Source organism: Anomaloglossus baeobatrachus, chromosome 1 (genome assembly GCF_048569485.1).
Source record: "Anomaloglossus baeobatrachus isolate aAnoBae1 chromosome 1, aAnoBae1.hap1, whole genome shotgun sequence".
Taxonomy (NCBI): domain Eukaryota; kingdom Metazoa; phylum Chordata; class Amphibia; order Anura; family Aromobatidae; genus Anomaloglossus; species Anomaloglossus baeobatrachus.
Genome location: NC_134353.1, coordinates 534,156,758 through 534,182,590, shown reverse-complemented (window position 1 = coordinate 534,182,590; position 25,833 = coordinate 534,156,758). Strand labels below are relative to the sequence as shown.

Genomic DNA, 25,833 nt, shown 5'->3' with positions numbered 1-25,833 from the left:
TATTAGGCACAATACTGCAAGGATGGGCACAATACTACTGGGCACAATATTACAAGGATGGGCACACTAATACAAGGATGGGCACAATATTACAAGGATGGGCACAATACCACAAGGATGAGCGCAATACTACTAGGCACAAAGATGGGCACAATACTAATGGGCACAATACCACAAGGATGAGCACAATACTACTGGGCACAATATTACAAGGATGGGCACAATACTACAGGACACAATGCCACAAGGATGGGCACAATACTAAAAGGATGGACACAATTCTGCTGGGCACAATACCACAAGGATGGGGGACATTACTACAGGGCACACAGATGGAGACATTACTACAATATGTTGGCTAAGATTACCATATGATGATGCTAATTTTAAAACAATATTACAAGAAGGTGATAAAATTCAAAATAAAGCATGATTTTTTTTTTTTTGCACCACTATCTCTCTCTCTCTCTCTCTATATATATATATATATATATATATATATATATATATATATATATATATATAAAATGTGTTAACTAATCAAAAACATGCAGGTTTGTTCTAATAAACGAGCAAAAAATGTTCAAAAAAGTGATCCAAAGGTGTATAGAAAAAAAACAAGAATTCATTAAAAATGTCACTTTGTCCTGCAAAGAATGCGGCCTCTCTCCATTTTTTTTTTTCTATATGCGGCCCATACACCCAGCTGAGTTTCAGACCCCTGCGCTAGAGGATCTAAAGTTTTGAGGATAAGCTTCAATGTTTTCTTCTTGCATTCATATACCATTTTTTTCATATAGCAAATGATTGCATTGGGCTTATGTTAACTAATATAATCTGTCGAACGTTATATAATTCAATAAAAACTCCAGTTATTAATAGATAGTGGGAGTATGGACAGGCAGGGGGTGAGAATCACTATCAAACCCAATCCCAGTTATTAGCTGCTCGGCACCTGCTGCCATCAAAAAGCTGCTTTTACAAGCTTAACTTGCTTGTGTTTCAAAACCTATACATTCGATCTCACAACGAAAGGTATGTATAGAATCAGCCTGATAGTGCCACTGGCTTTAGGTTATTTAGGAAAATCCTGGTGATTTGTGTGCTTTAACTAAGCACTTACCACAAGGCAGAACGCCATATACCACTCCCAGGGCAGTGACAGCTTTCCTTCAGGCAGGTGACGGACTTGGGTACAGACAGGTACAGGCGGAGTGTTGGAGGCATACTGGCAGGTGGGTACAAACATATGGTGGGCATGATGGACAGAAAGGTATGCAAAAGCAGGTACATGTGACAAGTAACTAGCTAGCAGACTGGAAACTGACTGACAATTTAAAGGCGTTGCACAGGCACCTCCTGTAATAGGAGATTGCTTTAAATACATAGTGACTCTCAGCCATAGGTTGAGAGGCATTTCCGAGGAATGGTGCACCAGCACTTTAAGATGGGGGTCAGTGTGTGCGCGTGACCTAAGCAAATTCCCGGGAGCCCTGGGTTGGGTGCACAGGCTGCGGGAGGGAAAGAAGGCAGCAGCAGCACAAGTGGACGGCCGGGGAAGTGTGCGGGAGGACATGACCCTGCCTCCAGGGATGCTGACGTTACAGAGATGGTTTGAAAATGTTGTTTTTTTATTTTTATTTTTTGCATATCATTAACATGTCTTTTACTTCTTGGTGTTGTAATTTCACTGATGAGAAGTGTGTAATGAAGCATGAGGTCTCTTGTCTACTTTTTAGAGGGCAGCATTAAGCTATGTGCGCACTTAGCGTTTGTCCCTGCAGAAATTTCTGCAGCGATTTGAACAGCACACGTGCGCTTCAAATCGCTGCAGAAAGAGTCCATAATGGGGAAAAAAAAAAAGCCGATTTCATGCGCTCTGAGTGCAGCCCCTCCCATAGACAGAGGAGGGGATGCATGCAGAGCGCACGGAATAAGTGACATGTGGCTCTAATACGCCACGTGCGCACGTCTCCTGCATAATCTTTATAGATTGTGCTGGGGACGCAGGACGCATGCAGTTACGCTGCGGTGCAGATCGCAGCGTAACTGCATGCAAATACGCAATGTGCGCACATAGCCTAAGATGGAGGGGTAGGCAATGTCAAGGGAGAATTTAAATTTTCTTTTTTATTTCAATTTCGTCTGAAAAGCTGTCTGTATGGCAAGGATAGAGGAAAGTTCTGACCTTACTGTGATTTCTAGCTTTCTTTCTATACACACTCATATAGGGAAAACTGTCCATTATTCTATGTCCACGGGAAGAATCAAAATGCAAACTCTCCTCTTAGGTATATTCTGCAAACGTTTGTCAAGAAAATGCTGAATTAAATCATGCAAACGTATATTGTTTTTTTCTAAAAATAAGACACTGTCTTATTTGTTTTTTGCCCCTTAGAAAGCGCTAGGGCTTATTTTCGGGTTGGTCTTAATCTTGGGGAAACACCACGGTTGGAGGTAAGTTTACCTCCCCCAGAAAGCAGAAACTCCCGGCCCAGGAGGATCATACTTACCAGACTCCAGATTTCTGCGTGGCTCCCAGGTCCTCCTGCTGCTATCTTTGGCGAGCGCTCTCAGCAGGTATTCCCCCACACGGTCCTCCCGTTCTTCTGGGCGACACACTTCTATACATCAGATCGCGCGCACACACTCATAATTATACACACACATCAGATTGCACACACAATCACACACCCACATTCACCACATCTGGTGATACTGATTTCTTCTGACTGGCAGGGGAAGATAGGATGCAGTGCAGTATTGATGCTTTCTACCACAGGTCCTTCATACGGTTCCACCGCAGGTCCTTGCGCTCCATTGCATTGCATCCCAGGTTCCCATGCCGGCCAGAAGCCATTAGTATCGCCGGATATGGTGAGTATGTGTGTGCGATCTGATGTGTGATTGTGTGTGCTATCTAATGTGTGCGTGTGTGTGTGTGTGTGCGATTGTGTGATCTGATGTGTGTTTTTCACTGCAGGTCCTGCCATTCGGCGTCTGGTGAGTATGATTGCAGTGTCTTCTGCCTTTCTTCTCTCTTTTGGGGGTGTCTGATTTTTATTATGAAGTGTCCTGCAGTATTCTTTAATTTTTTTAGCTGCTTGGACTTTTAATTTTTGAACTGCAACTAGGGCTTATTTTCGGGGTAGGGCTTGTATTTAAAGGGAACCTGTCAGCAGAAATTTTGCCCAAAACCTAAAAGATTTCCCCTCTGCAGCTCCTGTGCTGCATTCAAGCAAGGTTCCTGTTGTTATTGTGCCCCATGTGAGACCAAAATAAAGACTTTATAAAGTCTTACCTTTTTGTATGGCAATCTTTTTTTATAGTCACGGGGGCGGGCTTTCTGGCGTTCGTTATTCTCCCTCCTGGTCCTTTATGCCGTCCCCCATCGCTCCTTTCCATACCTGATGACGCCACTCAGTGCTCCAGCGGTCCCCGCGCATGCCCAGTGCCAGTCTCACGGGACTGAGCACAGTGTGACCGCTGGTGACGTGTTGCGCAGGCAAGAGATTATGGGCGGCGCTGAGATTGTCATCAGCAAGTACCTGCCCATAATCTTGTGCCCGCGCAACACGTCACCAGCGGTCACACTGTGCTCAGTCCTGTGAGACTGGCACTGAGCATGCGCGGGGACCTCTGGAGCACTGGGCAGCGTCATCAGGTATGGAAAGGAGCGATGGGGGATTACACATAACTAATATAAACAAATTTGGACTGCTATATATCCGAATATGTGTCATGACAGACTGAGCATATATCTGGAACTTCTTGTAAATGTAGACGGTAAAATTATCATATACCCAATGTCCTCCATGTTGCCATCATTAGAAACAGCATCTCTTAAATTAATGTATTCATCCATTCATTTTTGTTGGTTCAGTCATATGTATGTCGCGGGCGGGGAGAACGCTGCCGCTGCTGGTCGCTCGCTAACGCTCGGGTCCGGGGCTGCTGCGGCTGCTGCTGCTCGGTGGCTCGAGCGGTGGGCCGGATCCGGGGACTCGAGCGGCGCTCCTCGCCCTTGAGTGAAAGGGGTCGTTGGTTTGGTGGATTTAGTCCGTGACACCACCCACGGGTTGTGGTGAAGATAGGCACCACCGCTGCTGGTGACGGGGATCCCGAGAGCGATGGCAGGGAGCAGCTGGGATGTTCTTTTCCTCCTCCGTGGTTAGGGGTCGGTGGTCCCGGGGCTCGGTGGTGTGACGTGGAGGCAGGGTTGGTGAGGTGCAGGGTTGCAGGGACAGCGCGGCGCGGTGCTGGATGGCACGGGTGTACTCACTCAGCAAGAGATGCACAAAGTCCTCGGTAAACCAAACGGCTGGATGGACGGGTCCCGCAGCCGGCTGTAGTGTCTCTCCCCGGACAGGTGATGGCGGCTGTCTTTCCCTGCACCTTGATGTACTTGTTTGACTATGATGGATCCCCAACGGTAGTCCACTCCCCGGTGTATGGATGCTGGAGGAGCCTGTTTGCCCGCAGGCGCTGGCCCTTGGGTCTCTAGCCTTAGGCGGTAGCTGTATACCCTTACGGTGTGGGCGGTTGCCTTCTATCGGGTCTTTGGCTGTTAGGAAACCCCTGGGGTTTCGGTCACACTCGGATTTGACTATTGTCGGCGGCTCCAAGCCTGGTCGGGGTCCGATGGCCCTGCCTGTGTGTGCTGGCTTCACTTCGCTCCCCAGTCGGTACCGGCGGGCCAACGCCCGACCCCGGTCCTACGGTTCCGCATTGCTTCACCACTCCTACAGACGGCCACCACCGTCTGCCAACCTTGCTGTCAGTGCCTGGGCCACAAACCCAGACACCCAAGTTTTTACTCCTCACACTTCCACCTCCTGGACTAAACTGTCACTTTTCCCGCCTCCAGGCCTGTGAACTCCTCGGTGGGTGGGGCCAACTGCTTGGCTCCGCCCCACCTGGTGTGGACATCAGACCCTGGAGGGAGGCAACAAGGATTTTGTGTTTGGCTAATGTTACTGTCTAATGGGGGTGGGGGTGTTTGTGTGTTACCTGTGACGACCTGGCTAGTCCAGGGCGCCACATGTACAGAAGATGCTTGTTTTCCAACATGGCACACATATCAACTATAAATTAATGAAAAAGTTGCCTACATTGTAAAAGGTGGTTTGATGAACCATGTTCGATCATGATTTGATTTGATGTCCATAGAGGTCCATAGCTGATATTTTTATATTGGTTGGCCTAGCAGTGTTTGGATCAGTCTCTGGTAGATTAAAGTGATAGCCATCTTGGTTATTCCAAAATATTATAAGATATTGCAGGAAGTCATATGATCTATGTGTTTCTGCAATACATTGAAGATTTCTACTTCGTTGCTGAATCTTGTCTTAGACTTAGAGAGTCCTGTCCAACTATTACATTAGCTACTTCGTTAACAGTGGGAGAATTAAATCGCCTTTTGTGCTCACCAACCAGTGTCTTGTCTGCTCTTATTACAACCTGATATTTGTCACTTGGCATTCTGTCAAAGCTTTTTTTAAAAGGGTTTACTAACTGATTGTTTTGATGGAAGAATTATTTTTTTTTGTCTTTTGCCTAGTCTTGGACCTCATTAGCATATAATAAACGATCTTTAGAAATACTTTTTCTAAGATCCCTTTATCTATGCTAGTGTATACAGGGACGGTTAGGCAGGGATTAGCAATATGATCCCAGAACTGCTCGTGGTTCCGAGTGAATATTGCACCTGACAGGTTCCCTTTAAAAGTTGGAAACTGACGTTGCCATTTGAGGAGCACATGTCAGGCGATTCCAAGTTAAACTTTTTTGCTTGACAATGTTCGCATATTATGTAATTTTGCCTATTATGACTTTCAGTTGTGACCTATAATGCTGAATGGGGTTCTAGTGAAACGTTTCCAAGCCTAAGTCAGCCTAGCTACGTCATAAGTTGCATATGTGGTCATTTTGATGACCTTCATCCTTGAATTCAGATGTTTCCACATCCCTTGATTCAGCCTCTCTCATCCAGTTCTCCTGAAGACAAAATTTGAGTTGTTTAGATGGTTCAGCTTCCCTCGATTCAGCCTGTCTCAACCGTTTCTCATGAAGATGACGTGCCTGTTGTCCAGATGTTTCAGCTGCCTTTGATTCAGTCTGTCTCATCAGTTTCCTTTCAAGCCAAGACTCATGTTGTTCACTTGTCTCAGCTGCTTGAGATAATTTTCCCTTCTTAGCTTTTGGATTAACAATAAATGGTCCTTTTTTGGGCAGCATTTTAAAATCAGTCCTCAGATTTATGGTCCTTAGTAATCACCTCAGTGATCAGAGATCTAAAAGGTAAATCAATACATATAAAGCAGAAAATGTGTTTGCCGAAGGATCTCAAATCTCAGTTATGAAAACTGCCTCACAGTCAGATTTTTCTACTGGTCTATAGCAACCAATTGGAGCTCAGCTTTCACTTTACCTCAGCAGTCTAAATGCTGGAAGCTACATTCCGATTGCTATAGACCCCAGTTACTTCTGCAGTGGTTATAGGCAACCAGAACGATCTTAGGGTACTTTCACACATCCGGATTTTTGCTCTGCGGCACAATACGGCGTTCTGCAGAAAAACCGCAACCGGCTTTTGTAACGCCGATTGCGGTTTTTTTTGCATTGACTTACATTAGTGCCGCATTGTGCCGCAGGGGCTTGCGTTCGGTCCGGTTTTTGCCGCATGCGGCAGATGTAGCCGATGCGGCGGCCGGATCAAACGTACCCTGCAACGTTTTTTGCTCCGGCAAAAAACATTGCATCGCGCCGCATCCGGCCGCTGCGGCGCATTTTTCAATGCATCCCTATGGAGGCCGGATGCGGCGCGATGCGGAAAAAACCGCATCCGGTCGCCGCATGCGGTATTTTCCACTGCGCATGCTCAGTAGCATGCCGCAACCGGAAAAAACCGGACCGGCCGCATGTAAAAACTTATGCAAAGGATGCGGTGTTTTCACCGCATCCGTTGCATAGTTTTCACAGCCGGATTGAGCCGCAGGGCTCAAACCGGATGTGTGAAAGTAGCCTTAGGCCGGAGTCACATTTGCTATTGTATCGCACGAGTGCAATGCGAGAAAATCTCACATTGCACTCGGACCAATGTTAATCAATGAGGCAGCTCCGATCTGCTATTTTTTCCTCAGCCCACATCGGACTGAGGAAAAAATCGCAGGATGTTGCGATTTAAAGAGTTTCTCGTGCGAGACACTCCAATGCAATTCTATGGGTGCGAGTAAAAAAACGGATGTCACACGGACGGCACACACCCCATCCTAGTGACATCTGTTTTTCTCAATACATTTCTATCATGTAGCAGAGAACACTGTAAATGCTCCTGTACATGACAATAAATGAGTAGCAGCTGCTGAGGAAAAAAACGGATTGCACATGGATGAAAAGTGAGAAAAAATTGTCCTACTTTCTGGCATGAGAATTGGACCAATTTTTCAATAGCAAGTGTGACTCCGGCCTTACTGTGAGGCAATTCTCATAAGTGAGGCCGCAGTTACTTCTGCAGTGGCTTTAGAAAACCAGAGCGATCTTAATGAGAGGGAATATTCGTAAATGAATTCTTAGTAAGGCTATGTGCACACAGTGCATTTTTCGCGGCGTTTTTGCGCTTTTGCGCATTTCCCACCAAAGTCTATGAATTTTCATTTTTGCTGTTCGCACACAGCTTTTTTTTTTTTAGCTGCGTTTTTGAGGTTGAAAAGAAAAATGAACATGTCAATTCTTTTTTGCGTTTTTCCTGCATTTTTCCACCCATGCAATGCATTGGAAAAACGCAGCAAAATGCAGTGACCAAAAATGCAGCCAAACAAACGCACCAAAACGTGGTAAAAACCGCTGCGTTTTTGTAGCGGGTGCGTTTTTTGCGGCCAAAAACGCTGCATGTTTGTGGTTACAAAAAAAGGCAACGTGCGCACATAGCCTTACTTGTGCACTGGTTGTTGACAGTCGTTGCTATATTTACAGACGTTAGAGCGAATTATCAGATTGCCCCACCTTATCGACTATATGGTTGCTGCCACTTGAAGTGCTTTCTAGCTGTTGTGACGCTACAACTCTCAACATACCCCAACAGTCAAAGGATTGAAGACTGTTTGTTTAGCTACTCAATTTTTTTCAGTGGGTTGCGTTGCCAAGACATATGGACACCATGAACACCAAAGGTGGCTGCAGGGGTCTCAGAGATACTTCCAGCTCTCTTCCCATAGAGTATCGGCAGCTCCCTATCTGGCCTGGCTCACATACAGCCATCTACAATTGCCTTTTCATGTCTGTCCACAATGAGTTTAATACACTAGTGGAACTCATTCTCAAATAATATTAATGTATATAATTCTTACAGCTTTCTAGCTCAGTTTCTGCGCACACATTTCTGCTTACTGCTCATGCGTTGTGTTAGGCAGGACACCGCTGTAATAATACAAACATGAACGATGAACCATTATGGCTGGAATGGACATGGCTTTATGCATGGCGGAGACTCTAGATGGAGTACTCATACTCTTCTTAATCACATACATTTCTGCTTTCCATGTATAGAAATCTAGAAAAGGCTGTGAATTAATTTCCTCTTTTTGTTTGATTCCTTGGGTCCACACTTCTGCTAACAGGAAAGAGCTGCAAGAGCTTCAGAATCTGTACAAACAATGCAACGAACACGCCGCCCAGCAGGCAGAACTAATACAGCAGCTGCAGACGCTCAACGTGGACACACAAAAAGTACTGAGGAATCAGGAAGATGCCCACTTCACGGAGACCATCTCATATCAAAAAGTATGTAGGTTTTTTTATTGTGTTTTTTTTTTTAAATAAATTTAGGTCTGAACAGCCCCAACATTGCATACAACAGCAGCCCCAACATTGCATACAACAGCAGCCCCAACATTGCATACAACAGCAGCCCCAACATTGCATACAACAGCAGCCCCAACATTGCATACAACAGCAGCCCCAACATTGCATACAACAGCAGCCCCAACATTGCATACAACAGCAGCCCCAACATTGCATACAACAGCAGCCCCAACATTGCATACAACAGCAGCCCCAACATTGCATACAACAGCAGCCCCAACATTGCATACAACAGCAGCCCCAACATTGCATACAACAGCAGCCCCACTAGTATTAGCCAGAATAGCCAAGCGCTAGCCACACCCATTTCTGTGAAGGCCAGAGTTGAGTAGACACTACGTCAGAGATCTCCTCCCTCTGCTGTGCAGTCCTGTGTGTAGAGAGCAGCCACTGCAGGCAGAGCAGAGGCACCCATCTAAGTGTGTGCACGGCTGGGGATCCAAAACAGGCAGCGCTTGGAGTGATGTCAATCATCACAAGGGGACGATGGAGGAGCAGAACGTTGCATTGAGCACTTGGCCACGCCAATGGAGAACCAAGATCGCCTCATTTACATATGTAATGAAACTGTTTTAAGGCCCGTCACACACAGAGATAAATCTTTGGCAGATCTGTGGTTGCAGTGAAATCATGGACATATTGTTCCATTTGTACACAGCCACAAACCTGGTACTGATTGTCCACAATTTCACTGCAATCACAGATCTACCACAGATTTATCTCTGTGTGTGACAGGGCTTTTACATTAAACAAAATATGATCTGTCCCACAAGTATGATTTTTATAGGGGCCACATCCCCAATGTGGATGTATACTGTAAATGGTATAATTTGAGCAGAGGGGTGGCCGACTCTAAATGCTTTCGCCCATAAACATTTATGATGTGTGCATATGTGACCATACTATACTGTTCTGGTGGGGAGGATGGTCATGCATGCACATTACCTTATAGACCCAAATATACTAATGGAGACATGGTCACTTGTGCACATCCTGGCTCCATTTAGACAGGAGACTTCGGGACCCCACAAATTGTGTGTTTTTATAGATGATCAGGTATGTGTATAATGTACGGTCTCACCTGGTCTTTATAAAACAACTTTTTGGTTGGAAAAATACCATGGTTCTTCTTAGTGTCCTGTCTCGGTACATGTGAGTAAACCTAATAACTGCTCTGTAGTCTTGCTTGTAAAATGTTCTTTTTTTTCCCGAAACACTTCATACCTATGTGTACTAATCATTACTGTTTCCCCACCGTCAGCTTTATAATGACTTGAATGCATGTTATGAAACGGCAAAGTCCAGTGAGACTCAACTGCGGCAAAGTAATATTGCTCTTACTGAGCAGCTACATCAAAAGGAACAGCATATTAGTCAACTGCAAGTGAAACTGCACGAGGCCCTCAATGCATTACCCAAGTCACCTCAAGAACCTCAGGTACAGCATTAGGAACTGTAATGTGTTTATATTTTATGAGTGGTTCACCCGAGCTGCATTATTACAAGATATGTGTTCAGTCTTTCCAATACTGAGTATTGACTTTTTCTTTTAACCTCTTGACTGTGCAAACAGCACACACGTTAAAGGATAGTCTGCACAGTGACTGGTGAAGTCCATTAGCCGCTCACTCCTTAATGGCTGTCACATTGTTCTGAACGGCATTTTATGTTTCACTCTCCCTTACTTCACCATATTTATCTTCAAGTCCCAATAACTGATAAAATAAGACATGTTTAGCATCCCAGAAATAAAAATGAAGTTCTGGACCGCCATAGATTTCCTAGCCTCAATCCAGGAGCTTTTTTTTTTCTGCACACAGTTTGTAGAAAAATAGCTTTTTTTTCTTCACAGTGTAAAATGTGGCTGTGGATTTGGGTCTATTCTGCCTCCTGTTACTTTACTGCTATAATGTGGGTACGATTACAGATGCCTGCTGGAATTTTTTTTAAAGGGAATCGGTCACCAGGTTTTTGCTATTTAGTTTTAAAGTAGCATAATGTAGAGACAGAGACCCTGTTTACAGGGAGTTGTCACTTATTAGGCTGTGTGCTGTAGTTTTAATACAATCAGTATTTTACCAGCAGGAGATGATCACTGCCTGACTGCATGTCACGTGCATGCCAGACCACTGATTGACAGCTTGCTTACAATGCGCAGTGTATACAGAAAACTGTTAGTCAGTGGCATGGGCGGGCATACATACATACACAGCTCAGAACTCTTAGCTCTGCTACATCTACATTAGAAAAAAACAAGGATTCTAGCTAAACTGCACCAAGCAGCTCAATAAGTGCCACCTCCTTGAAATCAAATTCTCTGTCTCTTCATCATGCTGCTCTCAGATTCCATAGCAAAAACCTGCTGACAGATTCCCTTAAAACAGATTCTGAGGCTAAATCTGTTAGTTTGCTGGGTTCTGGTATTTAATGACCAAATATAATGATTATTACATTTTTGGGTAAGTCACAGGTTGTGTAGTTCCTCGTTTTTCTTCCTGGATATGTATGAGTAAATGGACAACTGTCTTTTAGTCCCCTTGGTAGTATGAGTATCCATACATGGTGTAACATTGTCAGTATTGACTGTGTAGGAACACATCTGTTGGACATGAATTATCGCAGCCAATTGCTTATATGTTAATATACTGTATATTCAAAAGGATTAACAGAAGAAAAATTTAGTATTTACTAAATGAAGAAATGACATGTCCTTTTAAACTAGGGTGTTCAGCAGGTTTTCAAACGATACCACTGGAGAGCCAATAGTCTGCATGACTCCCAGGCTTCCCTCTTGATATATACTCCTTAGTGTGTACTCTGTGCTTCTCTAATTTCATACTTAATATTTAATTTCCTTTTACACATACAGTCCCTTGCGAAAGTATTCGGCGCCCTTGAATTTTTCAACCTTTTCCCACATTTCTGTCTTCAAACATAAAGATTAAAAATTTTAATGTTATGGTGAAGAATCAACAACAAATGGGACACAATTGTGAAGTTGAACAAAATGTATTGCTTTTTTAAACTTTTTAACTGAAAATTGAGGCGTGCAATATTATTCATCCCCTTTCAGTTAATACTTAGTAGCCCCACCTTTTGCTGCGATTACAGCTGCAAGTCGCTTGGGGTATGTGTCTAACAGTTTTGCACATCGAAAGACTGAAATTCTTGCCCATTCTTCCTTTGCAAATAGCTGGAGCTGAGTGAGGTTTTATGGAGAGCGTTTGTGAACAGCAGTTTTCAGCTCTTTCCACAGATTCTCCATTGGATTCAGGTCTGGACTTTAACTTGGCCATTCTAACACCTGGATATGTTTATTTGTGAACCATTCCATTGTAGATTTTGTTTTATGTTTGGCATCATTGTCTTGTTGGAAGATAAATCTCTGTCCCAGTCTCAGGTCTTTTGCAGACTCCAACAGGTTTTTTTCAATAATGGTCCTGTATTTGGCTCCATCCATCTTCCCATCAATTTTTAACCATCTTCCCTGTCCCTGCTGAAGAAAAGCAGGCCCAAACCATGATGTTTTTAGGGTTTTGGGCCGTGTTGCTTTTACGTAAAACATATCGTTTGGCATTGTGCCCAAATAGTTTGATTTTGGTTTCATCTGACCAGAGCACCTTCTTCCACATGTTTGGGGTGTCTCCCAGGTGGCTTGTGGCAAACTTTAAACGCCACTTTTTATGCATAGCTTTGAGGAATGGCTTTCTTCTTGCCACTTTTCCATAAAGGCCAGATTTGTGCAGTGTACAACGGATTGTTGCCCTATGGACAGACTCTCCCACCTCAGCTGTAGATCTCTGCAGTTCATCCAGAGTGATCATGGGCCTCTTGGCTGCATCTCTGATCAGTCTTCTCCTTGTTTGAGATGACAGTTTGGATGGACGGCTGGGTTTTGGTAGATTTGCAGTGGTATGATACTCCTTCCATTTCAATATAATCGCTTGCACAGTGCTCCTTGGGAATGTTTAAAGTTTTGGAAATCTTTTTGTAACCAAATCCGGCTTTAAACTTCTCCACTACAGTATCACGGACATGCCTGGTGTATTCCTTGGTCTTCATGATGCTCTCTGCGCTTTAAACAGAACACTGAGACTATCACAGAGCAGGTGCATTTATACGGAGACTTGATTACACACAGGTGGATTATATTTATCATAATCAGTCATTTAGGACAACATTGGATCATTCAGAGATCCTCAATGAACTTCTGGAGTGAGTTTGCTGCACTGAAAGTAAAGGGGACGAATAATATTGCACGCCCCACTTTTCAGTTATTTACTTTTTTTTTAAAAGTTTAGAATAAGCAATAAATTTCGTTCAACTTCCCAATTGTGTCGCACTTGTTGTTGATTTTTCACCATAACATTAAAATTTATATCAATATGTATATTGATATAAATATTGTATATTTATATTAATATGTATCTTTATGTTTGAAGCCTGAAATGTGGGAGAAGGTTGAAAAATTCAAGGGAGCCGAGTATTTTTACAAGGCACTGTAGCAGGGCATGCTCCCATATTATTCTTTACAGCCTAGGTAGTGACCAGCCGTGAATGACAGCAGATGGGATGTCACTGCTGCAGCCCTGAAGAGTGCAGAGAGGTGCACCTTCAGCAGATAACAACTGATTCCTATTTTAAAGGGAATTTTTCACCCGGTTTTTGCCACCTAATCTGAGAGCAGTATAATGCAGGGGCAGAGACCCCTGCGATGTGTCACTTACTGTGCTGCTGGTTGTAGTTTTGATAAAATCATTGTTTTATCAGCAGGAGATTATTATTCGAGGAACCTGATGCTACATGGGCTCTGTATATCCCCACCCTATCACAGATTTGCAGCTTTCTGCCTCTGCAGAGTGTACACAGAAAGCTGTCAATCACTGGGGTGGGCGGAATTATACAGAGCTCAGCATTCTGAGAACTAACAAGACAAAACAATCACTGATCCTGGGGAGACCAGCCAGAGAAAATACTGCCGGCAGCCAGCAAGGGCGCTCAACACAGTGAAATCCTAGGTACATTTCCCCCTGGGAAATATGAAGTGACTTTTTTGATTTGCATTCTGAGAACTGGTAGATTTGCAGCAGATAAAATGGTGATTTTTATAAAACAGCAGCAAGCAGGCTAGTAATTGATGCATCATTGGAATCAGGGTCTCCGTCCCTACATCATGTTACTCTCAGCTAAGGAAGCAAAAGTCTGTGAGAAAGTCTCTTTAAAAGTTGACTGTCAGACATGACTGTTTAAATCAACTTCAGCTTCCCACCTAATTCCCTCTACCCCCCCCATGTCTTTTTTGATTGACAGCTCTGTTTTTATGGAGCCATAGAAGGGTGAAGATGGATGGAAAACAAGTACCATGGGGTTATAACTTGCACCTAAGTGTTTGGCTAGGCCAAAGATGCACTGGGCCGTGTGCTTGGTTTGATCAGTCATTCTCTGCTGGCAGGCTCCCTTTAAATGTATTGCATTCTGTTTTTAAGTTCCGCACTGATTTCCCTTCAATTTGTCCAATTTGAAGAAAAGATCAGCATTGCCGTGTCGGGTAGCGGTCACATCAGTAAATTCGGAATAGCTATTTCCTCGCTAGCTTCCTGATATCATTTTGTATAATGGCCACCTGTTAAAATAGAGTTTAGTGTGAAGTCACAGAATGGGAATTATTGAATCACTTGAGGATTTATTTTCTGTATTTGTTTTGTCTGTTTTCTTCTGACATTGCTTGTGAACCTCTATTTGGAAATCTTTTGCTATGGCAGTGCCAGAGTAAACCGTTGATTTGGGATTAGAGTGAGAAGGAGGAGTGAGACTTTCTTCCTAATGTACAAATACAGCTGTACTCCAACTTTGCTTCTGCAAATCACAGAACCCAAGAGCTCTGCAAAGAATGTCAGCAAGGATTACCTCGCTGTCTCCAAGTGCTCTGTATTACAAGATGTTATTAGCAGATTTAGCCGTTTATTGTTGTAGACAAATCACGTGCATATCATCCGAACTTTCTTACACATCCAGCCCTTGTTTTTTGTTCTGAGGTGTAAGACCTAGGAAAACAAAAAGCATAACATTAGTGTCAGCTGTGATTTTTCTTTTATGTGCAATGTAATGTACCTAATGCTTCTGTGTAATGGCAATTTAGGGTACAAATCCTCACATTAAAGGGGTTGGCCAATTTATGTCTGCTCTATAAGATATGATTTTGTGACACCTAGGCCTCATTCAGATGTCCATTTTTCATGTACGTCCTCTATCCGTGGTTTTCATGGATAGAATACATACCCATTATAGTCCAATTTAGGAAGAAGATGGCACTCACCAGATATATGCTGTGTGAACACGTATTTATTCGGATGTGGAGGTTACATGTGCAGGGCAGGTGGGTGGGGAGGGAGAGCTATACACGTCCGACGACTGCCGTTTCGCACTTCCAAAGTGCTTCATCTGGTCTCCAGCACTTTTGGAAGTGCGAAACGGCCGTCGTCGGACGTGTATAGCTCTCCCTCCCCACCCACCTGCCCTGCACATGTAACCTCCACATCCGAATAAATACGTGTTCACACAGCATATATCTGGTGAGTGCCATCTTCTTCCTAAATTGGATCATATATCGTCTTTTTTCATGTGCACCCCAGAGCTGTTTTTCTGATTCACACTACTATATGGACTTGGCATGATTTGTATATAGTGCGGAGTGGTGCCCTGGGTCTCTCTCCTTTTATAAATTGAAGTATACCCATTATAGTCTTTCTAGTGTGTTCATACGTCTGTGTATTTTTGCTGACCATTTTTTATTGGCGTGATGGATGAAATTTACCCATATATATCTATGGGTCTGTGAAAATCACACACAGCACATTATTGCCATCTGTGTAGTCAGAGTGCGGTTGTGATCAACATTACACTGCAGAGGAAAAGGTTTACAATTTTTTTGGTAAAATCTAAGAGCTGTGAGGTCTTATAACTGAGATATACATAGTTTAACGCCTGCCTGGATCCACAGACTCAGACAGGCTGTAATGGACAGGCTAGAGGGAAGCCACTTCACTAAGTAGGACCCCCAGAACCCTGAAACCCTTTAACCCCTATACAGGGATTTGGAATTACACAGGGCCCTGGTGATCACTACCTGTGGAAGGCTGCAGTTCGGTGACAGTAGTTATCAGGCAGGGTCAAACCAGGAATTGAAGAACAGGGACAGAATCGGTAGGCAATGACGTAATCAGAAAACGTAGCAGAGGTCATATCCGGATCGGGCAGCGAGGTACATAAACAGCAGGCAGGAGACGTAGTCAGGAAATAAGCAGAAGTCAGAACACCAGAATCACAAAACAGAACAGGGCAGAACAGGAGCCAGAATATCAGAACTATCTCTGGCAGTGGTCAGCAGACAGGAGGGGAATTAAGAAGGGTGTGGTGTCCCATTGGCTGTAGCTGAATGATGGTAACTTCAGCTGGAAGACACACGCCTACTATAGTCAGTCAGTGGTACTGCAGATCCCAAAGAAACCCAGCCCAGTGGATGAGCGGAGCCTTTGCCCACCGGCGCCGCTGGCATCGACTCCTCTCCCATCACCAGAACCATCCACGACAGGAACACGGCGTCGCCTGGCGATTGGAGTAGAAGTCGCTGGAGCGGACTCCGGTGGTGACGTAACACATAGTCTGGCTAAGTACAGGTCTTGACCTTCTGCACATGGTTACTGTTATACTAACGGGACAATGTTCTCTTGCCACTTTCCTGACAACAACAATTCCTTTTGCTAAATTTAAAATAAAATTGTTCTCTTTACACCAAAATCTGTTAGCTGCATGTTACCTATATACAGTTAGGTCCAGAAATATTTGGACAGTGCCCAAAACTTCGTGATTTGTGCTCTGCAGGCCACTATTTTTTATTTAAAGGGTATTTGTCATGTCCCTTATGCCCTCTAAATCTGCAACATTTACATTTACAAGTCCAAATTCCCTTCCTAACTATCCCTGTATATCTTCATTCTCTAAAATAAAAGCATGTATTACCTCCATTTTTATAGTGAATAACCTCAGCACCAAATAAGACCAATTGGATTCATAAATGCTGCAAAAAGTGAAATAGTTTTATTCCAATTCGGCACCACAAAAACATCCAAACCGACTTTTCGACCTCGACTAGGTCTTTGTCAAGGTTATCTGTACATATAACGTATACAACATGAGAATGTGTATAATACATACACAAAATATACAAAAGTAATAACAATACATAGTACATTTTTACAAGAATAAACAAAAATGAGTAGTTTAAAAACCTTGTAAGTGCAGTAAGAAGATAAGTAGCGTACTTTTCATTTCATAAGACGCATCAGATTATAAGACACACTCCAAATTTAGAGAAAAGAAGGTAAAAAAAATGGGGTCCGTCTTATACTCCGGTGTTGTTTTACTGGAGGGGGTTGGCAGCGGTGGTGGAGTGGAATCACAGGAGGCAGAGGCGGTGCAGGTGGGATCTGTGTTGGCAGCGATGGGGTCGGTGTCCTGGCAGCGGAAGCTGCGGTGGCTGTTTGGAGCATGCCTGTGCGTCAGGTGTCCCAGATGCTCTGTCAGCGGTCCTGGCTTCAAAGAAGTGGAACCCGGAGTGGCATGTGTGCAGATGGAGCTCTCAGTCGAGAGCTCCACCTGCGCACATGCTGACTCCGGGTGCCATCATTTGAACTCAGAGCATCTGGGACACTCGCGCACCAGCCTGCTCTATACAGCCACTACAGCCCGCCTGCCCGCATAGAGGAAGGAAGGAAGGAAAAAATGAAGAGGAAAAATGTGTTATTATTTTTTTTATATAAAACTGTCTTTTCAACATACAGCTGACAAAAAAGTGGAATAAAACTCGATCAAAAAGTCATATAAAAAGGGTACCGCTGAGAATGTCATCTTGTCCTGCAAAAAACAAGCTGCCGTACAGCTCCGTCAGCCAAAAAATAAAAGTTATAGCTCTCAGAATACAGCAATGCAAAAACAGGTTTTTTCCCTATAAAATTGTTTTTATGGTGTAAAAAGTGGGAAGAAAAAAAAAATATATAAATATAGTATCACTGTAATCGTACTGACCTGAAGAATAAAGCACGGTGAGCGGCGTAAAAAAAAACCCAAAAAAACTATTCCTGAATTATTGTTTCTTCTTGATTCTGCCTCACAAAAAGTGAAATAGAAAGTGATCAAAAATTATGAGACCAAAAATGTTTCCAATAAAAACTCCAACTGATCCCGCAAAAAACAAGCCCTCACATGACTCTGTTAGCAGCCTTCAAAATCCGGTGATGCAAAAATCCTTGTAAAAAAGCGTTTTTTTAGTATGATAGTTGCCAAACCTAAAAAAAAAATATATAAACCTGGTATCGCTGTAATTGTACTGACCGGAGGAAAAAAGCCGCCTAATCACATATACCACATGGTGAACGGCATAAAAAAAAAAAAAATAAAGCTAATTCTTCAACTGCTATTGATTTGTTCATTCTGTCGCTAAAAGATTGTGGAACGGCGTGGCTCATATTGATCCTACGCTCCACGCTGAGCGCTTGCATCAGGATTATGTGTAAGGCTACCTGCCCACAATCAAGAATAGCAGTATATTGGACGCAGCATCTTTTCGCTGCGTCCAAACCGATGTGTTGTGGGGTACAAGCACGGTGGATGGATCTATAGAAATCCCATGCACATTGCTGCTTTTCTCCGCAGCGTAAACTGACATGCAGCACAGCTTCCCTAGATGCAGCATGTCAATTTATGCTGCGGAGACGTAAGTCTCCTCAGCTGGGCAAACAGAGTCTGCTGCCTCATTAGTAAATAGATCCGTCGGGGGTTTCAGCTGAATCATGTATTTTGGAGATGTAGGTGGAAACCCCGATGTAAGCGCTCAGCATAGAGCACAAGATAAATGTGAACTGATCCAAAATATTCTGTATCAAAATTGACACCAAATAGCATTCAACTGCACCCACAAAAACACAAGTCCCCACTCAGGTCTGTCATCAACTAACAGAAATATAGGGGGCTTCCACATTACTGGTGGCCTAAAAGCTCTCGAAAAACACTATGGCTCCCACCCTCAAAAAAAGAAATCCAGCTAAATCTGTGCTCCCAATCAAAATGCACCACTCTCTTCTGAGCGTCACAATGTGGCTAAATCACAGTTTGCATCCACATCTTTGCCATTGTTGTAGTCAGAAGAGCCCACTAAAATGTACGTAGTGCAGGTTTACAGAATCACGAGCTGTACACAATGTTTGGGCACTACAATGTATTGGGCACTACATTGTACGGGCACTACAATGTACTGGGCACAAAGACTTATTTGCAATTTTTAATTCTGCAACATTCACTGTGTTTGACACCATGGATGTTTTCCAGAGACTAAATAATCACTGCATCAGTAGATGAATTGCCAGAGAAGTGTAATTTCCAAAATTTGGTCACTTGAGGGGGATTTCTTCTGGCACTTAGATGCTCTGCAAATGGAGTCTGCAAACTATTCTAGGAAAATCTGTACTTCAAATAGCACTTCTTCCCTCCCGAGCCCTGTGTTGTGGCCAAACAGTTGATTTCCACCACATATGAGGTATCAGCATACTCAAGAGACCTTGCACAATACATTTATGGTGCATTTTTTCCTGATACCTTTGTGGGAAAAAAAGGTACCTGGTTGAAGCAACAATTTTGTGGTTAAAAAAAAAAGTAAATTATTTAATGAAGCCCTAAGGGTTGAAGGGGCTCACCAAACATATAGATAAATTCCTTGAGGAGTCTAGTTTACAAAATAGGGTCACTTGTAGGGTAGCTCTACTGTTTAGGCACATCAGGGAGTCTGCAAATGTGACATGGTGTCCACAATTTATTCCAGCTAATTTTGCTTTCAAAAATTTGAATGACGTTACTTTCCTTCCGAGCCCTACTGTGCGCCCAATCAACTAATTTCCACCACATATGAGGTATCGTCATACTCGAGACAAATTGCACTGTAAATTTTATGGTGCATTTTTTCCTGATAGCCTTGAGAAAATGCAAAATTTTATGGCTAAAGTAACAATTTTGTGTATAAAAGTAAAATTTTCATTTTTTCCTTCCACATTGCTTTGGTTCCTGTGAATTTTGTTCTATTTTCAGCTCAACGTTATAAACTTCTGTGAAGCCCTCAGAGGTGTAAGTGGCTCATCAGACATCTAAATAAATTCCTTGAGGAGTCTAGTTTCCAAAATAGGGTCACTTGTGGGGGAGTGCCACTATTTAGGCACCTCATGGGCTCTCCAAACGCGACATGGCGTCCGCTAATAGTTCCAGCTAATTTTGCCTTAAAAAATTTGAATGGCACTCCTTCCCTTTCAAGCCCTGCCATGCGACCAAACAATTGATTTCAACTACATAGGAGATATCAGCGTACTCGAGACAAATGGCACAATACATTTTATGGTGCATTTTTTCCTGATAGCCTTGTGAAAATGCTTAATTTTATGGAAAAAGTAACAATTTTGTGTATAAAAGTAACATTTTCATATTTTCCTTCCGCATTGCTTTGGTTCCTGTGAAGACCCTAAAGGGTTAATAAAAATTCTTGGATGTGGATTTGAACAGTGTGAGGGGTGCAGTTTTTAAAATGGTGTTATTTTTGGGTATTTCCTGTCACCTCGACCTCTCAAAGTCACTTCAAATGTGATGTGGTCCCTAAAGAAATGGTTTTGTAAAATTTGTTGGAAAATGAGAAATTACTAATGAACTTTGAATCCTTCTAACTTCTTAACAAAAAAAAAAATTGTCTCAAAAATTGCACTGGTGTAAAGTAGACGTGGGAAATGTTATTTAGTAACTATTCTGTGTGACATAACCCTCGGATTCATGGGCATAAAATTTCAAAGTTTGAAAATTGTGAAATTTTCAAATTTTTTGCCAAATTTCCAGAATATTCACAAATAAGTGCACAAAAATGTGCCTAAATTTACAAGTATTATGAAAAACAATATATCGTGAAAAAACATTCTCAGAATCACCGAGATCCGTTTAAGCGTTCCAGAATTATAACCTATCAAAGTGACACTGGTCAGAATCGTAAAAAAAGCCCGGTCAGAAGGGTGTTTTAGTGGCCGGGGGTGAATGGGTTAAAGAGCTTTTGAGATGTCCGTCCAATTACTTTTAGTCTCTTGAAAAAGAGGTCACTACATATTAAAGAGCTATAAGTCATAAACCTTTACTCCAGTTAGGCTGTGAATATCCTCAAATTGAAGTTGAGAGTCGGCATTTTAAGCCCAGATTGATTATATAACCATATCTTGAATTTGTTTTGGTAAACAGCTAAAATGCCAAAACTTGTCACTGTCGAAATATTTCTGTACCTAACTATATTTCTTCAAGTTGTTGAGTATATAACTAGTTAAGATGACCCGGTCACTTGTTGCAACCAGGTCAGTTTCAAGTTAGCGTTCTCGGACTGTGGACAGAAGCTGTGTGACTTTCCTTAAGGCTGGTGTCACACTTGCGAGTGCCTCACGTGTATCTCGCGCTAGTCTCGTGTTGCATCACTCGTCATGGCCACACACTCTCCGGACAGGAGCGTCTCAGCTGCATAGAGATGCATGCAACCGACCCGCTCCTCTAAGGAGAGTGTGTATCCGGGCCGGGTGATACAACGCGGGACTCACGCTAGATATACGCGAGGCAATCGCAAGTATGACACCGGCCTAACGTTTGCAATTCTAAACTCGGCTTATGATTACTCGAATTGGTGACACGTCACACCTGTTCTCTGCACGCCACACAGAGGATGTCTCACCTGGCCGGGAAACCAAACGCCAGGGATCTTGTGTTTGTTTCTCCTTTTTATAAAATTTTCTTACATCAGTTTACCTACACAGGCAGAAGAAGGCCCTGTGCAAGATTAGTATGTGGGCCCTTTAAGGGCGCTTTACACGCTATAATATATCTTACGATGTGTCGGCGGGGTCACGTCGTAAGTGACGCACATCCAGCATCGTAAGTTACACTGTAGCATGTAACAGCTACGTGCGATTGCAATTGAACGGTAAAACGTTCACCGCATGCACGTCGTTCAGTTCCTAAAAATTGAACGTCAGGTTGTTCATCGTACCCGGGGTAGCACACATCGCAGTGTGTGACACCCCGGGAACGATGAACAGCAGCTTACCTGCGTCCCACGGCTCCCGCCGGCTATGCGGATGGAAGGAGGTGGCGGGATGTTTACGTCCCGCTCATCTCCGCCCCTCCGCTTCTATTGGCCGGCTGCCGTGTGACGCCGAACGTCCCTCCCACTCCAGGAAGTGGATGTTCGCCGCCCACATCGAGGTCGTATGGACGGGTAAGTACGTGTGACGGGGGGGTTACTCGTTTGTGCGACACGTTCAACAAATTGAACGTGCTGCACATACGATGGGGGGCGGGTACGATCGCATACGATGTTGTATGCTGGATCGTATGGTGTAAAGCAGGCTTTACAGTCAATATCTCTCATAATGCACCCCTTTATGTGCTGCTTTGGAGGTAGACGTGGCCCTTTACCTCATGGGCCCTTGTGTCTTTGCACAGATTGCAATATTATAAAATATAGACTTCACAATTATTACCATTTTGAAGGTATAATTAATTAATTAATATAGTCATCATTCATTTGCAAAACTGCATGTATCATATTGTGAGATGTTAATTTGGAAATGTATTCTCTGGAATATAAATTTTATCTGCGTGATTAATAAATATTTGATTGTGTTTACTGAACAAATGCAGTCAGTGTCTAGCTGTCTTGTATCTTAAGTTAGTACATGTACCTGCTGACATCAAAGACCGGTTTAGTAGTCCAGGCATCCACGGAAGCACTGTAATTAACTTGAATTGAATATTTTTATTTGTAATGGAAGATCTGACAGGTGTATGCTTTCTGCTGATATAAAATTCTGTTGCAACTGTTAAAACATTCTTCCAAACTCTCTCCGGTTATTCACGAATTGGCTATTCGTAGGAATTAGCCTTTGTGAGAAATGGGTACTGATATGTTCAAAGGGTCGATCAGTGGGAAGCTCAGCAAGTTGCAACTTGGACTTTAATCGATCCTATGCTGTGTTTGTATAAATATGTTTTTGTCTACATATACTCAAAAACTATTTTTTTCTGTAAAGTTGTTTATTTTTTAATGTTATTTAAATCAGTATTCCATGTCCCGGAGTTAGCCACCAGTCTTCACCTATGCAAAATTGACATGTTTTTTTACGGACCAAGTGTCTTCAAAGAAATAATAAATTGCGACATCTGTTTTTGATCAGAGCTAGGAAACTCATCAGGTTTTTTCCCTAATACACAAAAAAACCTGATAAAACACTGACGAAAAGATGATCCTAAACACTGATTAAAATCAGTCAGTATCTCATGTATACAAATAAGCAACAAAAAACATCCCATACCTATTTTACTGTATTGATATCTGTACATACTTATGTAGAGTACAGATGATGGAAGTGATAGGGTTAGCTCAGAAGCTGCATCTCACTAACTTTGGGGATATGCTGCTGGACGAGATTGTTGGGATAAGATTTCGCTCACATCTTTGTACAAATACGCCGAATGCAATTTGAGAAAAAATTGCACCAATGTTAGTCAACAAGTCAGTGCTTATCTGCGAGTCTTTCTTCAGCTGCAATCAGGCTGAGGACAATATTGCAGCATCAGCATTATCCGTATGGTGGTGTAAAATGTCTGAGACTTGCCAATGCAAGTCAATGGGTGCAAAAAAAAACTGTACAGCACATGGACCATCTTTATGACATCCGTTTTTTATGGATACATTACCATTCTGTAGCATACAAAACTGTAAACTGCCCTGTAAATGATTGTGGAATAATAGCTGCCAAGAAAAAAACCACATGGCATACGGATGATAGGCAAGAAAATAACCGCACACTTTCACGACACGCAGTGCACCTCTCAGAAGAGGAGAAAAGTGCTGAGTGTCAAGCTGCCACCAGGGGAAGCCGGAGCTCTGCAGCAGAAGACACTACACAGAGCAACAAGAGCCAGGAAGTAGATACACAGTGTGTGCTCATACAGTGCCTCACGCACAGCTGGGGAGTAGAGCTGCGGGGCGTGCGAGGAACTGTCAGGCGGGCCGGGTCAAGCACAGTATGAGCAAAAGGAGGACCGGAGGAACGAGCAGAAGCGGAGTCGAGGTCAGGCCGAGGTCAGTACCAGAGGAAGCAACTGAGTGGGGAGGTAGGAGAGGGGAGGGAGGAATGGGGGGATGACTAGGGGATGTAACACAGACAGGGCATGAGGGCACAGAAATAGACGGATCAGGATAACACTTACAGGACCAGCAATCACAGGCAAAGCAGCGCTAAGATTATAGCTGGCGCTGGTTCACTGGAGATGTCAGTTTTTAAAGCATCCAAGCTCCGGAGGTGAGGCCCGGGAGAAGGCTCCGCCCCCTAGCCATGTGGATGGTGAGGAGGAACCGTGACACAGCCTTTAACTGCCAGCATCTGTACTCCAAGTGTGTACGTTCTGATATCATTGTAAGTGGAGGTAATCAAATAGACTGGGGAAATAAAGGGTTAGGAAGTCCCTTACAGAATTTATTTTTTTTTGTTTTATTTACAGGGCTGAAGACTAATTCCATAACGTAATTTCATAACTTTCCATGCTATACAAAATGATTTATAAGACAAAAATGAAAGTTTGTACCAGATTTTCACCACTATTTAGTCAGTTTTTTCCCATGTTTTATTAGTTTTCCTTTGAGTTCACAAAGCTGTACTAAAACTTGTGCCAGTGATGTCCACAAATTGCAGATATTACCTCTCCTTGTTCAATTCCATGTTCTCATAGGTCAGGAGCTGGCAGCTATAGACATGCATTAGTCTGCTCTGTAAAGCTGTCTTTCATCAGTTATTCTTGTATACTAAAAAATAAAAAAATTATCAAGGTTTATTAAACGTTTCATAGCAAACCGCATCCTACAGATGTCTATTTCTGACGATCAGTATGCTGTCCTTTTTTTTCCCTTCTAATGACCTATTCACTTTAATGGGTGAGTTTGATCCACAAATCGGATTAAAACTGGACATATGAACAGTCCCATAGACTATAATGAGTATATATTTCATTTATGAAAAAACATAGATGGAACATGTACAAGGAAAACAAACACCTGAATGATGCCTAAGGCCACATTCACACTCTTAGGCCTCCTTCACACGTCATCATCCAAGAGCTCCATCTGCTCACGCGCCCGCTCCCGGCGCCATCATTTGAAACTGGGACCGCGGACAAACTGGGTAACCTGCTGCACAGCTGCCCGCCGCACGCACAGTGGCAGCCAGCAGGTGGCCCCCACACCCTGCGTGCAAGTGTCCGGGTACCTGTGCTTGCGTGCAGGTGGCAGCCGGGTACCTGTGGCTGCGTGCGGGCGGCTGCCGGGTGCCTGTCGGTGCCGACTGCCTCCCACACACAGGCACCCGACTGCCGCCAGCACGCAGGCACAGGCACCAGACTGCTGCCCGCACGCAGCCACAGGTACCCGGCTGTCACCGGCACGCAAGCACAGGCACCCGGCCGCTTGCACGCAACCACCCGATCGCCGCACAGACAGGACCCCCAGGTAAAGCTATATTCGGATTTTAAGACGTACCCCTCATTTTCCTCCCAAATTTTTGGGAGGAAAAGTGCGTCTTATAATCCGATCCGAAAAATACAGTAGTTTTTATTCATCTGAAAATAGCAATAAATTAAACAAACTTATGAAATACTGATGGAAGACTGATGCACTCTATTTTAAGCACTCTCCATAGATATTAATGGCCATTTTCGATCCTTGATGTGTATTAAAATAGCACACGCTGCATTTTTTTTTAAAAAACTGATGCAAAAAAAAGCAGTTTATTTATGTTAGCACTATACTTCTCTCCATATGAAACAGATGAAACATGTTGATCTTCAGACAAGCTT

The 25,833-nt window shown here is 43.3% G+C and overlaps 1 protein-coding gene across 2 annotated transcripts in view; it reads left to right on the top strand.

The window, feature by feature from the left end:
* CNTLN (centlein) overlaps nt 1-25,833 on the top strand; it is a 506,300-nt gene that overhangs the window by 188,363 nt on the left and 292,104 nt on the right. For both annotated transcript variants that reach the window (XM_075316500.1, XM_075316495.1), the window contains exons 8-9: nt 8,619-8,781; nt 10,124-10,300. In XM_075316500.1, coding sequence (XP_075172615.1) covers nt 8,619-8,781; nt 10,124-10,300 — 340 coding nt within the window. The remainder of the gene's footprint in view (nt 1-8,618; nt 8,782-10,123; nt 10,301-25,833) is intronic.